The 13,103-nt window shown below is 52.3% G+C and overlaps 1 protein-coding gene across 3 annotated transcripts in view; it reads right to left on the minus strand.

The window, feature by feature from the left end:
• Positions 1 to 276: 276 nt before the first annotated feature.
• PLXNA2 (plexin A2) overlaps positions 277 to 13,103 on the minus strand; it is a 221,583-nt gene continuing 208,756 nt past the window's right edge. For all 3 annotated transcript variants that reach the window (XM_027082880.1, XM_027082878.1, XM_027082879.1), the window contains 6 exons: positions 12,480 to 12,579; positions 11,312 to 11,502; positions 9,773 to 9,942; positions 7,049 to 7,261; positions 6,224 to 6,374; positions 277 to 5,327 (listed from right to left, as the gene is read on the minus strand). In XM_027082880.1, coding sequence (XP_026938681.1) covers positions 5,232 to 5,327; positions 6,224 to 6,374; positions 7,049 to 7,261; positions 9,773 to 9,942; positions 11,312 to 11,502; positions 12,480 to 12,579 — 921 coding nt within the window. In that variant the 3' untranslated portion in view covers positions 277 to 5,231. The remainder of the gene's footprint in view (positions 5,328 to 6,223; positions 6,375 to 7,048; positions 7,262 to 9,772; positions 9,943 to 11,311; positions 11,503 to 12,479; positions 12,580 to 13,103) is intronic.

The following is a 13,103-nucleotide window of genomic DNA, read 5'->3' on the forward strand; positions in this document are numbered from 1 at the left end:
GATGTTCTGGGTCTTGGGGCCAGGGGGCAGTGTTCACCCATTGGTACAGCCAGAGCGTGTGTGTGTGTGTGTGTGTGTGTGTGTGTGTGTGTGTGTGTGTGTGTGTGTGTGTGAGTGCTGGTGTGTTGACGCTGATAACTGAACACTAATAAGCTCTGGCTCCAGAGAGAATTCTAGAAGTCCCTCAAAACAACTTAGCTCATCTTCCCACGAGTACCCGCTTCTTAAATATGCCCAGGAAATGTTATTCTGCATATACGCTACTGAACAACCAGGTTTATTTGAAGATTTAAGGTTTTTTTAATCCAGTAAACTTTATTTATATATAACAACAGTACAAATTGTGTCCTTGGCTTGCAAAATAGGAGTGTTTCATATTTACAATAGGTACACAGTAATATATTAGAATGACAAAAAAACCCCAGTTTATTGGAACATTTTAAATACGTAATTTTCTTACAGTTTTTATTCCACAACACCTGTAAAAACAACAAAACTGGACAGCTATCATTCTATTTTCTTAAAAAAATATATAATACAGATTCCAGTGTGTCAAGAAGAGTGGGTTTGGGTAGGAGAAGTTGAGGGGAGAGGCAGGTGGGCTCAGGTCCTTAGTCTCGTGGTACAAAGAGCTTGTCCCTCCCTCCCTGACACACTTGGGAACATCTGCTCTGTAGGGGGAACTATGTTCCATTATGTTCTCCACCTGTAATGCCAACGCAGAGAGCACATGAGGCCTGAGTCAGGGCCTTGACTGAAATCCAGACGATGCCTCCCATCTCCTTGAGGTGAGGACAGGAGGCACAGGCTGCACTGCAGAAAGGATAGAGGGCCGAGTCCCTTTAGGGTGAGGGGAATGCGATGGGCATGTCCATGAAAGGCCCAGAATCTCCAGTTTGCTGACAGGGCTGAGGCCCTGGCCCCCAGGTCCTCCCTAATACCGAGGGTGAAACTTTATTTTTTATCCCTGGCATCACGGAGCCCCCAGATGCTAAAACTTCACTCTTGGGGAAACCAGAAGAAAGGAAAGGGACAGGGAACAGAGACTGGGGTGATGAAGAGGAGGCCGCCATCTTCTCAAAGCGTGTTCCTGAGACAAGGCACCAGAAGGCCCTGAACTTCACCTCCCAAGTCCCCCCAGAGGACCTGCTCCCACAGCCCTGTGTCCACTAAACTCCTCTGCATTTTCTCACCCACAGAGCCCCCATCACTGAGGCTCAGTTCTTTCCTGCCCGCGGCCAGGGCCCAGGAACCTCAGGCAGGACAGCGTGGCTGGGAACAGTGGCCTCCTCGAGGGCAGCTGCCCGCTCAGTATCTACTGGCTGCAGGGTAATGGGGGCAGTGTGGCAACTGGGATGCACCTGGGGACTGATCAGCCAGTGGCTTTCAAACACTCTCAATTTGTGCTGCCCAGACCATTGTAGTCCAGCTCACCCATCCGTCGCTTCTGCTTCATGCTCAGCAGGGCCAGGGGCCTCCACTGCTATTTCTTGTCCTCGTTTGGTAGAAATAAAGGGAGGCCAGGAGCTCAAGCAGCAGAGGAAGTACCCCCAGAAGAGACAGCGGCAGTGGGAATGAGAAGGGCTCTCATGGCTCTCGGGACTGTCCCCAGAACGAGGTAAGGCAGCTGGGTTGGTCGGCTTTCTTGCTTCCTCTGGCTCCCTTTTCTACAAAACTTGTGCCCTCTGCAGGTCTGGGAGGTGAGCTATGCGGGCTAAGTTGGTGGCAGGAACCAGCAGCCCGAAGAACGTCAGTTTGCTAGAAGAAGGCCCTTCTTGGTCTTGTTTGTTGCTGTTTCTTAGCACCTGGAGCAGGGCCTAGCAAACAGTGTTACGCAGGAATGTTCTCTGAATGAATGAATACAGAAAACAGCTCCCTCCCGCGAGTGAGGTTCCCAGTGGATCCGTGCTTCTAATGACTGAACGTTTCAAGGAGGGGGAGCTCTCTGCCAGTAGTGGATCAGGAATGGTTCTGAGAGATGGGCTGTGGAGAGCTGTAGGAGGGCAAGCACAGAAGCACCTGAGCCCTTGCTGGGCGGTAGGCAGCAGCAGGCCAGCTGGAGGGACTCACTCCACCAAGATGGACAGCTTGTCCATCTCTGTCTTGTGTGTGAGCACCCTCTGTCTTGCCAAGCACATTTCTGGGGTGCTTTTCCTTTCCGTTTTCCAGAAGATTGTCTCTTGTGCAGACCAGTGAAACAAAATGGAGCTGGATCAACCTTCGAGAGAGAGAAGTCCCTCTCTGCCTCCCTCCAAGACGGATGACTTCATGTGGGGGAGGGAACGTGACTTTAATACTTATCCCTTACACAAGGTCAAAATATCTTCACATCACATTGGATAACAGTGAGGACAGAGGCCAATTAACTCCCTCCCCTCCCTTCCCACAGGGCATGCACTCTCGGTGACCCAAAGCCAAGCAATGCTCTCCATCCTTTCACCCTCATGGTCTGACTTGAGTCCAGTCGAGTTTTCCTTTCTCTTAATTCCTTCCTTAGGGATGCCCCTGTGCCACAACCTTTGCCAGCCCACATTCCCCAGCTCTCTCATGGAATCCTGAGAAATGTGGTCAAGCTTCTCAGGCCAGCTCTGGCGCCTCTCCTCTCCACTGTCCAAGCAGCCATGCCTCCATCATTCTCCCACTCCTCCAAAACCTTCAAGGAAGCATCCCCAGGGGTGGTGAATGGTCACCAAAAGTAGCTGCTGGGAGACACCCGGGTAGATGCCTACAGGTCGCAGTTGAGATGTCTAACTTTTACTTCTTGGTGGGGCAGAGCCCAGGATGCCAGTCTGAGCAGTGGTGTGATCAGAAAACCTTCATTCAGAGCTCGGAAGTAAAAGGAGGGTGGGCTGCACTTTTCTGTGGGCAGCACAGAGTCCCCTGCTCACGTTCCTCTTGCCGTTATCTCCTCGCCTTTCATCTCCATAAATCATGGGCTCTGAGCTGGTAAGCTTTGGGTATATGAAGGGCAAACACTTTGGCTTAGTGCAGAAGGCCAGTCATTAGTATTTCTTTCAGGCTATTAATAGGGCCCAGAGACACGTTAACAGAAGTGGATTATCAGAAGAAAGTGGCCTTCACATGGCTGGTTGTGAATTATAATGAAAACAGCGAGTTTCCTGAGTATTTTGCTGAATGCTTTTCTTCTCCCATTTGTCGGCTGCATTCAGGCAAGAAACTGGAGCTGAGGCCAGGACCGGGCAACGTCTGCTGTGTGGTTAGCACAGTGATGCAAAGCCACACCCCAGCGATGGAAGCCAGCCCTCAGAGCTACCCCTCCCCCCGGCCCTTTCCTGGCAATCCAATGTGGTCAGCAGAGCTTTTGGAAATTGGAAGTGTTTGGAGGTAAATCAGGGCACAGAGAAGCCAGGGCCCAGAGTTAATTACAGAGGAAATGACCCTGGTCTGGTATCGCTGGGGGTGGCTGGACCCGATTCCCAGCATTGCAGCCCCTTGTAAAGTAGAAGGTGGGAAGGGTGGGCTGGTCCTCTCCTGCTGCCTCCCTTCCCACCCCTTTGCCTTTCTCTTGTCCTCCTTCACGCTCACTCCGACGCTGCCTGCGGAGAAGTTGGAGCTGGCTGGATTCTTGCCAGGGTGGGAGGCCCAGAAACGCCGGTGGCTGTCTGGTCACTAGGGTCCTGCACCAGCGGAGGTGTCTTCCTCTAGATGCCTCCCACTGCCTTCCATGGGGCCTCAGGACCAGGGTGTGGAACTTTGGTCTCTTTATTTGGAAACTACACTCAGGACGGAGGGTCATCCACGGATTTAGGTGTCAGCAGGAGAGAGAGAAGCTGCCCACTTGTCCTTCAAACTCATAAGGACATGAGAGACAGAAAGAGAGGCCGAAGAAGACATAACATGGGGATGCTACAGTCATCTCTACCGAGGCCAGTGCTCAGACAGACGATCAGGAGCTTCCGCATATGAGCGAAGGGCTGTCTCCCCTCTCTAGGCATGAGAGAATAAAAGACAGAAAGCACAACAATAAATACTGCAGCTTCTCGAACCTATGCTCTTCAAGTATTGCTTGCTGTAAACAGTGTTTGAGTTTTGTTTTCTTCTTAATTGCAAGAAACCACTGGCGGATTGGAGCAGAATCCGAAGCCAAACACCCACATCCCCAGGTCAGCTCTCAAACGGAATCTCCTGGAGGCCTGGCCCACGCGCCTCCAAGGCCTTTCCCCAGGGTGCCTGGTTTATGACAGCGACGGATGTAAGGCAGAGCTGCCCAGCATCCTCGGGGAGGCCAGGCCTCTGGTCTCGGAGAGGCCCACCTCTGCCCCACTTCTGGTAGTAACTTTAGGGAAACCCAAAGGAAAAGTACCAAAATCAGCTCCTCATTTGTGGAGGTTTGGGATTAAATAAAACAAAACCACCGAACAGTAGCAAAAAGCACTGGTACTCTACAGACACATATGTCCTCTGGAGATGAGAATACACAGGTGTGCGTATGTAAAGCTGTTTCCAGTCAGCCAGGTGGAGCCGCTCGACGGCTTCGCCATTTGTGCAAAGGCTAGTGAGTCCTTCCCCACCTCTTACGGCTGCCGGGATAATTTCAGGTTTCACTGGCCTCTCTTTTTGCGAAGTGTTTGGTGCCAACTTGTGCTCATTCTTCTCCTCCTCACTTTTTTAAAACAACAATTCCGAAGTTAAGGAAACAATCATTTTTCCCTCTGCTTTCTCTCAGCATCTCTCTGTAGGCTTTTTCCGGCATTGGGAACCAGGAGTTATACGAGGAAGGAGGGACAGGGGCCAAAGAAGGAAGGGGGACAGAAATCAGAATTAAACGAAAGTTGGACGGGATGAACAGGGAAGCTTTTTGTTTTGTTTTATTTCTGGTTTTCCTTTTTCTTAAAAAAAATTAAATAAAGTTCTCATTATTTCCCCAATATACACTGAACGAGTTTTCATGCAAAGCAGCAGTCACAGAGGCAGAGCCGCGCTCAGTCGTGCCTCTCAGCTTAAAGAGCCACCTCCTCTGGGTCCTGGCGTCCCTCTCGTCCTCGCCGCGGGGAGATGGGGCGGATGACACCCCCGGTCTCTCCCTGCAGGAACAGGCTGTGACGGAACTTGGCTGGCGTGGGGAGAGGGGTCCTCCCCTCTCCCCGGGAGGGGGTCTCAGGGGACAGCAAGCGCTGGGGCCTGATCCCCTTCACTTGTCCTTCCTTCTGAGATGCCCAGTGTGACAGCTTTCACGGGTCCCTCTTCCCAGGAACAAGAGACTCCATCGCTCAGCTCTCAATGGACATGGCGTTTATGAGCTGTTCCACCTTGTATGCCAGCCGCTGTCGCCGGGCCTGCTCGTCCTGCTGGAGTGCCCCAATGAGCTGAGGAACAAAAGCAAAGTGGGGGGGCAGACTCAGCATGGAAGAGGCCATTTTCCAGAATCCTATATCCTTCTATCTGCCTTTCCATTCTGCCCTAATGAATATAACCGTAAATAATGTAAATGATTAATTGAATGTATGTATGTGTATGTACCTATCTAAAGTATTTAAAACGACATTTAGCATATAGCAAGTGCTATGTGTTAGCTATTATTATTACTACGATTATGTTCAGGTACAGTGCTAATGCATGACTTATGAATTCTCTGGAGCTGTCCTCTTCAGTATCTAGTCACGTCCACCTGTCTGTCTGAAATGTAACTGACAGCATCTGCCCAACTGCAAAGAAGAGTGTGATTCATTGTTTAAGAATGGATGAAATTAATCGTACACTTTGAACTGAAAAACAATTACATTATTTTTTTTTTTAACTTTTTTTTTTTTTTTTTCTTTGCGGTACGCGGGCCTCTCACTGTTTCGGCCTCTCCCGTTGCGGAACACAGGCTCCGGACGCGCAGGCTCAGCGGCCATGGCTCACGGGCCCAGCTGCTCCGCGGCATGTGGGATGTTCCCGGACCGGGGCACGAACCCATGTCCCCTGCATCGGCAGGCGGACTCTCAACCACTGCACCACCAGGGAAGCCCAACAATTACATTATTAAATAAAGGTGTTACGTATTGCATGAACAATGAAGGCAAGACAGTGGAAGGTGTAAGAAAGCACTGAATGAATCAGGAGAGGATAGGTTGCCTTCTAAAAGCACGGTGATGACTTTTTGACTCCGTGAATGTGTTTTCTGAATTACCCTCCGTTGCTGTTATTAAAGGATGGAGCCCTGCTGTTTGTTTAACCTGCTTTGCCCCCGGAGTGCGTCCTTCCCGGGGCCCTGACTCACCTCTTCGCTGTACTTGCTGACGTAGGAGTAGATCTCATTGAGGGCGCTCAGCATGTTGAACTCCACGGCGTGCAGGCGGGATTGCTCGGCGAGGTAGGCGTTCATGTCCTGGTCACTGATGGCGGGGAGCTTGGCGATGTCTGCGTAGTATCTGCCATACAGAGGACAGGCTCCTTGGTGGGGACTCAGCAAAGACTGCCTATACCTACCCTGGCCCCAGAGCCCTTGAGACCACAGTTGTCCCCGACTGCTCCTGCTTCCCTACTTCTCTTCTGACGAAGCTTCCTCTGGCCTCTTCCCTCAAGCTGAGGTTGGGGCCTGGAGGCTGGTTTTCCCTAAGGTTGGGGCCTGGAGACTGGTTCTCCCTAACTACTAACTTTCCAGGGTAGTTAAAAGCCCAGACTCTGACCAGACTCCTTGTATTCAAATTCCAGCTCTGCTACCTGCTAGCTGTGTGACCTTGGGTAAGTTATCTTGCCTCTCTGTGTTTCAGTTTCCTCCTCAGTAAAATGGGGATGATAATAAAACCTACTTTACCACTCTGCTGGATACTTTAGTGAGGTGATACATACGACATCTTTATCACAGTGCTGGGTGCTTAGCATGTGCTCAGTAAATGGTAATTAGAATGCTAATGAGCTGACCTGAAGGGTACAAAGCTTCCCTTTCTTCCCCCAGCAGGAACTTTGGACAAGAGAGAAAAAGGTGATCATGAGGTCCCAAAGGCACCACAAACATGGTTTTGAGTCCTGGGTCAGTGAAGCCCAGAGGAAGGAATGCAGCAGGCATTCGGGGCCACGGGCCGGTCCTGAGGGCGCTACTGACCTTTCCACCCAGCTCTTGTAGCTGGGGATGTCCTTGGCATAGAGCAGCTTGTTGGAAGGGGAGTCCTTGCCCAGCCGGTGCTCTGATGTTGAGCAAGAGTCCATGAAGGTCTGGGCCACCACAGAGAGGCAGGCGTCCGTGATGCTGCCCTTGTGGATGTCAAAGACAAACTGGGGGTTCTTGATCACGTTCACCCAGAAGCGCAGAGGGAGGCTGTAGGAGACAGCAGAGCAGAGTCTCAGGGCTGTACCTTGGCCGTGCCCCATGCTGTTCACTAACATTCCTCCCTCCCCCACAATTCTCTCTCGAAGGGCAAGAGAATGAAGTCACAGAAAACTGGTCCAGCCTGGGCTGCCAATTTAGGCTAAGCTGTTACTGATGCTGGGAGAAAAGGAGAGGCACTATTGCGCCCTAATGGGGTGCTGACCCTGTTCTCTAACAACTGAGAGGTGGGCGTGGGTGGCTTCGTTCCCTCATGGAGGTCTTTTCCAAAGGCCTCTGTGTCCCCAGGGAAGCCCAAGTACAGAGGGCTGCACAGTTTTCCCAGAGGTTCAAACAAAGCCCCCAGGCTCCCAGAGTCCCTTCCCAATGCCTGTGGCCATTATCCAGAAGGATGCAGTGGCAGCTCCAGCACGGGCTCCGAGTGGGCACAAAGGGCGCCACCTGTGCTCCCCACCCAGCCCGGCTGCCCAGCCGCTTTCCAGGGCTGGCCCGGACTGGCTGGGCTGAGGAATGGGCTCCCCTGGGGGCAGCTCTTTCACGACTCTCCCCGGGGCCGTCTCGGATCTGGTCAGGGGCAGAGGAAGAAGAGGAGGCCATTGTTGGCACGCTGAGAATGACTCACTAGGACTCCGAGTTTTTCCCACCCCAAGAGGAACTGATCAGTCGTTAGGAGAGTTCTTTCTGCAACTTGGGAAATTTATAACCGGAGGAGAATGCTTTTTCTCTGCTCCTTAGGCCATAAGGAGGATAAGCCCATTTACTCCCCTTCAAAACCAGAACAGCTGCTGTTTCTGCTGCCTTTTCCAACTTGGCCCTTTCCTCCAGCTGCCTTCAGGCCCTTAACTCTTTTGGATCCTCTGTGGAATAAGCCCTGTCCCCGGCTTGTCCTTCGGGCCTGAGATGTTTCAGCCATCCAACCTACCTCCCCCGTCTCCTTCATTTTCTCTTGATTCTCCTGGACCCCAAACTTTCCCAAATGTCTCAGTTCGTGCCAAGTCTTGGGAAAGATCAGCTGTGCCCACTCCAAGTCCTTCCATTATGATTTCTGCTTATCCTTCCAAATGCAACGGGATCACTCACTTTTCTTAACCTGGAGGGAGTGGCCTGGGCTGAGAGGTGACTCCTCTCTTCTACCTCCCCTTCGCCCGGCAGCTTTGGAAGCTTCTAATAGTCTTTCCTGGGACATTAGGGACCTGAGGTCTGGCTAAGGGGGCTCTCCCCACCACAGCTCCAGAGTCTGCTCTCCAGGGTATGACTTGGGCCTGGCCAGAAACAAAGGGCACAGAGATGGGGATAATCCAGGACGTTCTCTTGATTCCCTTGAAATTGCCACTCCCAGCGCTGGACTGAGGATCCACCTAAGCAAAGGGAACAGCCATGGCCCCGGCCCTGGGAATGCAGATGAATGAAAGGCCTGTCCCAGTGACATGCACACGGAGGCTCCTCACCCCACGACCACCAGAGCCTCTTCATTTCACTCCACTGTGATCAAAGCTACAGACTTTGGAGTGCTTGGCAACCACAACACCCCGGAAAAGAAGGAATATGTGGGGTTCGGGGTTGGGTTTTTCCAAAGTGTTTTGCTGGTTGCTAGGACTTTTGATTCCCAAATAACAGCCGGGGCCCATCTGTGCCGGCTCTGTTTTCCGAGGAGATGGCTGACTCCAGACAGCTGTGTGGGCTGCCTGCCCAACCCAAATGCCTGGACCCCCTCTCTCCTCTCTCTGTGCTCTTTTCCTGAAGGAAGGCTTTTACTCCGGCTCTTGGCCAGGCCTTTTGTGACCTGAAAGTCGGTCTTCAGTGTGGTCTATGGTCCAGGTTCAAAACCCAGGAGAGAAACGGCTTGCGTGAAGAGCCCGCAGGAGCTGTTTCTCCCAGTGCTGGGGTTGGCTGTGGAGGTTACCTTAGGGGAGACAGTCATGCCTGCAGGACGTCCTGCCTGCTGCTTCCTGAAAGCCACGGCGCCGGGGTAATCACTTGGCCTTAAGGGATCACGTTTGCAATGACAACCTCGTAGTTGGTGGGCTCAAGTCTACAGCAGGTGCAAGCTCTCTCCCAGCACTGGCCAACTTCCCCAGGGTCTAAGTTTAATTCAGGGCTTCCCCATTTCAGGAAGCGCCTTAGGTTCTGCCGTGCTTAGAATGTCCCACAATGCCTGTCTGTGAAGCTCTGCTGCTAGGTCTCAGACGTGGCTCTTTGTGTAGGTTCCTCCAGCTCCCTTTCCTAAGAAGTTAGGGAGGACGAGGCACGTCCCGGAGAAGGCTCTGAGCCTGGAAGGGCAGAGCTCTGTCCTGGTGCCAGGCTCTATGCCCGGCAGGGCCCACTTGACGCCTGGGGACCACATCTGCTCTGCGGAGCATATGTTTGTCCCAGGAGCCTTGGATTACTCAGCCACAGCAGAGAACAGCCTCCGCCCATCTCCCTGGTCCCTGCTAGTTCTCACGCCCCGCAGCTTGCAGCCTCGCCAGGCTGCAGCTCTCCCTGGGCTCCCCAGGGGGTTACCAGTTGCTCTTCCAGGTGTGCCGCACATCTGTGTCGTGGATGCTGTGTCTGTCCGCCTGCTCATCCAGGAAATCGAACATGTACTTGATGGCCAGGGGGAGAGCGCTGCCCCGGTGCACGGTGCTGAACAAGGTCTCAAACAAGTCATCCACGAACTTCTGCAGCGTGCCCTGGCGGAGGGGTGGTGGGAAAGTATGAGGTGGGGGAGGGGGACGGGCAGCAGGTGGGCAGACCAGATGGTGCCTTGGACCGATCCTGCCATGGAGATTTGTCTGCAATGCCAGGCTGTGCAGAGTGTGGTGGGAGTGGGGGTGGGGGTGGGTGTTAGGCAGGTGGGAGGGACTGAATGGGCTGCAGATTCCTGGCCAGAACCTCCTCCAACCTGCGGCCACATGCCACATTTCTGCTTGTGTCCGTGGCAGGCGGGTGTGGGTGTGGGGAGTCTGACTGAAGACAGCAAATGCTCTGAGCCCAGGCTTCCAACGGGGAATGAAGGGCACAGGCTGGTACGAGAGGGTGTCTAAAGAACAAAATGGAGGGCTGGACCCTTCCAGCGGGAACAGGGCAGGACTGCAGAGGGTCTCACAGGAAGGTGTGAAGGGCCCACCATGTTAGTGGCCAGGGATAAGCAGTGTCTGGAGTGGGGACTGGGTGAAGGGTCCAGGTCCAAGAACACTGAGACACAGCCCTGATCGCAGGGCCTTGGAGGGTACCTGGGGCAGGGACAAGGCTGGGCCTGGGGCCCACAGTTTGCTCGTTCAAAAATCACCTCTGAAGGTCAGTAAAATGTCCGACCTTTTGGTGTCTCTTTATTGGTCTCTTATTAGCATATTAGGCAAAGCAAAATTTGAGACGCATGGTCTGATGGTGTATTTCTGAGGCACTTCAGGGAGCAAATCTGAGATGGCCACTGTATTAGAATTTCAGCCACATTTTTGTGGGGTCAGTGGGGGACAGTACTGGCAAATACGGGCTGGATGATTGCTACGCATATATAGGCAACCTTTTCTCTGCCAGGGAGGCTAGAACACAGCTTTAGATCATAGCTTCCAGCACTGCTGCTGCCTCGCTTCCATGAGCATCTGGGGTTAGATGAGATGGGATGGGGAAAGGGAAGCCTTCTCTTGGATACCAGAAGGACCAGGCCTTCACGCTTTTCCTCCCACTGTGGCCAGAAAGTGGGTAGAAAAGACACTGATGGAGGAAGCTGGCATATCTGTCCATCTAATACCAATAAAAAACCCCAATGATTTCCTAAGGGGTGTAGGGGCCTGAGGTGAGACCGTTGATCCTCTGAGGAGTAATGGCGGTCCTATAGGGTGAGCTAGGAGGAAAGATGTCATTGTGATTTTTGCCAAAGGGTAGAGAACAGCAGTGGCCTGATCTCCTGGGAAGCCTGCCCCAGACCTGGACCTCCTTGTCCAAATGTGTTACCTTGAAGGACAGACTCCATGCTGTCCTTCCTATGCTGTGGGCTGGGTGGAGGGTAGGACACACCTCTGAGGAGGCCTTCCCTGGGCTGGGCAGGGCAGGAATTACCTTGGTGGCCAATAGCCGGGTCAGGTAGATCTCGGACACCATTTTGCTGCCCCGGTCACCCTCCTTCTGGTCCCCATGGTCGTGGTTCTTCACCAGATGCCACACCTTGACCCCACTCTCCAGGTCTGGGGTGATCATGGGGGCCCGAGACCGCAGGCTGTCGGGACTGCCTGTGTACCTGAAGGAGGAGTCTGAGGAGAAGGGGGCAGCGGAGGCCTGTGAGCGACTAATTGCATCATCCTGGCTTGTAGAATCCTTCTAGAATCCCTGCCCACCTGCTGCACTCACTCAGAATAAACCAGTTTCAATTGGAAGGGGACCCTTGGGGTTTCATATTTGGTGGGTTATTTTATCGATCCTTGGTTGGCATGAGAACAGCCTGAAATCTTTTTGTCAAAAGAGGACCTAGAAATTCTGTGAGCTGGAGTGGCCCTTGGGAATTTGGGAGTCCCTCATTCCCGGATGCTTCCAGCAAAGAACAATCAATAGGGAAAATGTCAACCAGATATTCTCATAGAGGCTTTAATAAAAGTCTGGATCCTAAGGGCTGTGAGTGGAAATGCCCCCTCTCGGGAGTCGACGAGCTCCTTCTTACTTGGGGCCCAGAATATAGAATTATCTGAGCCCCTTTTGGAGCTGCCAGCTTCAGTCCTGAGGTGTCCTTTAGCTGGACAGCCCAAAGCCTAGTGCTATACAGAACCAGAGGAAACAGAGTCAGAGAGAGTGAAACACCACAACCTCATTGCCCAGAGGGCACTGGGGGCCCTAGCACTCCTCAGGGGTGGAAGGGCTAGGATGGCCAATTGACTGCCCAAATTGGGACATGACTGAGAGCTAAAGGGGGCACTGTTAATAATTCAGTCAGGACGATAGCATAAACTGGGACTGGGTTATGTGAACACCCCCATCCAAGAGCCTCCCTGGGTGTGGGCCCTTCAAACTCCTTCATCAGACCTGGGCTATCAAAGGAGAGGTGCCGGGTACCACCTGCTGCCACAGCTCTGAGGAGACAGGCTGCTCCGAGGATGACTGGTCCAGGGAGAAAGGGAAGCCTTTGACTGCAGGCTGGCAGCAGCACGGGGCTCCTGCTGTCAGAAGGGACGGTGAGTAGCCCCTGGGGGTCACAGAAGACTCCACTGGCTGCCCAGGCTACCTTTCTGGTCCTCACCGTATCTGCTGATGGACGTCCGGGAGATGCTGGCAGAGGCAGGGATGTTGTAGGAGGAGGTCTGTTTGGGGACCAGAGCCACCACCGATCTGTCTGATACCTGAGAAGGGTATGAGAGATACAGTTCAGGGGAATGTTGGTATCTTGGGGAATAAAACTGTCAAGTACTTCTAGAAAGCTATGGAATGGGTTTAGGTAGAGCGTAAGGAGATCAGAAATGCTACAAATAACAATTCCTGCTTTTCAATATGGTAGCTACTTGCCACCTGTGGCTATTGGGCTCTTGCAATCCAATCAGTCCAAAGGGAGATGCCCTGTAAGTGTCTGAGCTCAGGTACGCTATAAATGTACAATACACACTGGATTTCAATGACTTAGGATGAATAAAAGTATAATAATGTTCATATTGATTACATATTCAAATGACAATTATTTTAGTTCAGTTGTGTTAAATAAAACATTAACATTACATTCATCTGCTTATTTTTACTTTTTAAATGTGACTAGTAAAAAATGTAAAGTTATACGTGTGGCTTGCACTGTATTTCTATTAGAGGGAGCTAGTGTAGCCCAGCCTGCCTTGAGCTCTGTGAGTTACATACAACTATCCCCATCTTAGAGATG

The sequence above is a fragment of the Aethalodelphis obliquidens genome, unplaced genomic scaffold, assembly GCF_003676395.1.
Source record: "Aethalodelphis obliquidens isolate GAN/ISIS:26980383/991018 unplaced genomic scaffold, ASM367639v1 scaffold48, whole genome shotgun sequence".
Taxonomy (NCBI): Eukaryota; Metazoa; Chordata; class Mammalia; order Artiodactyla; family Delphinidae; genus Aethalodelphis; species Aethalodelphis obliquidens.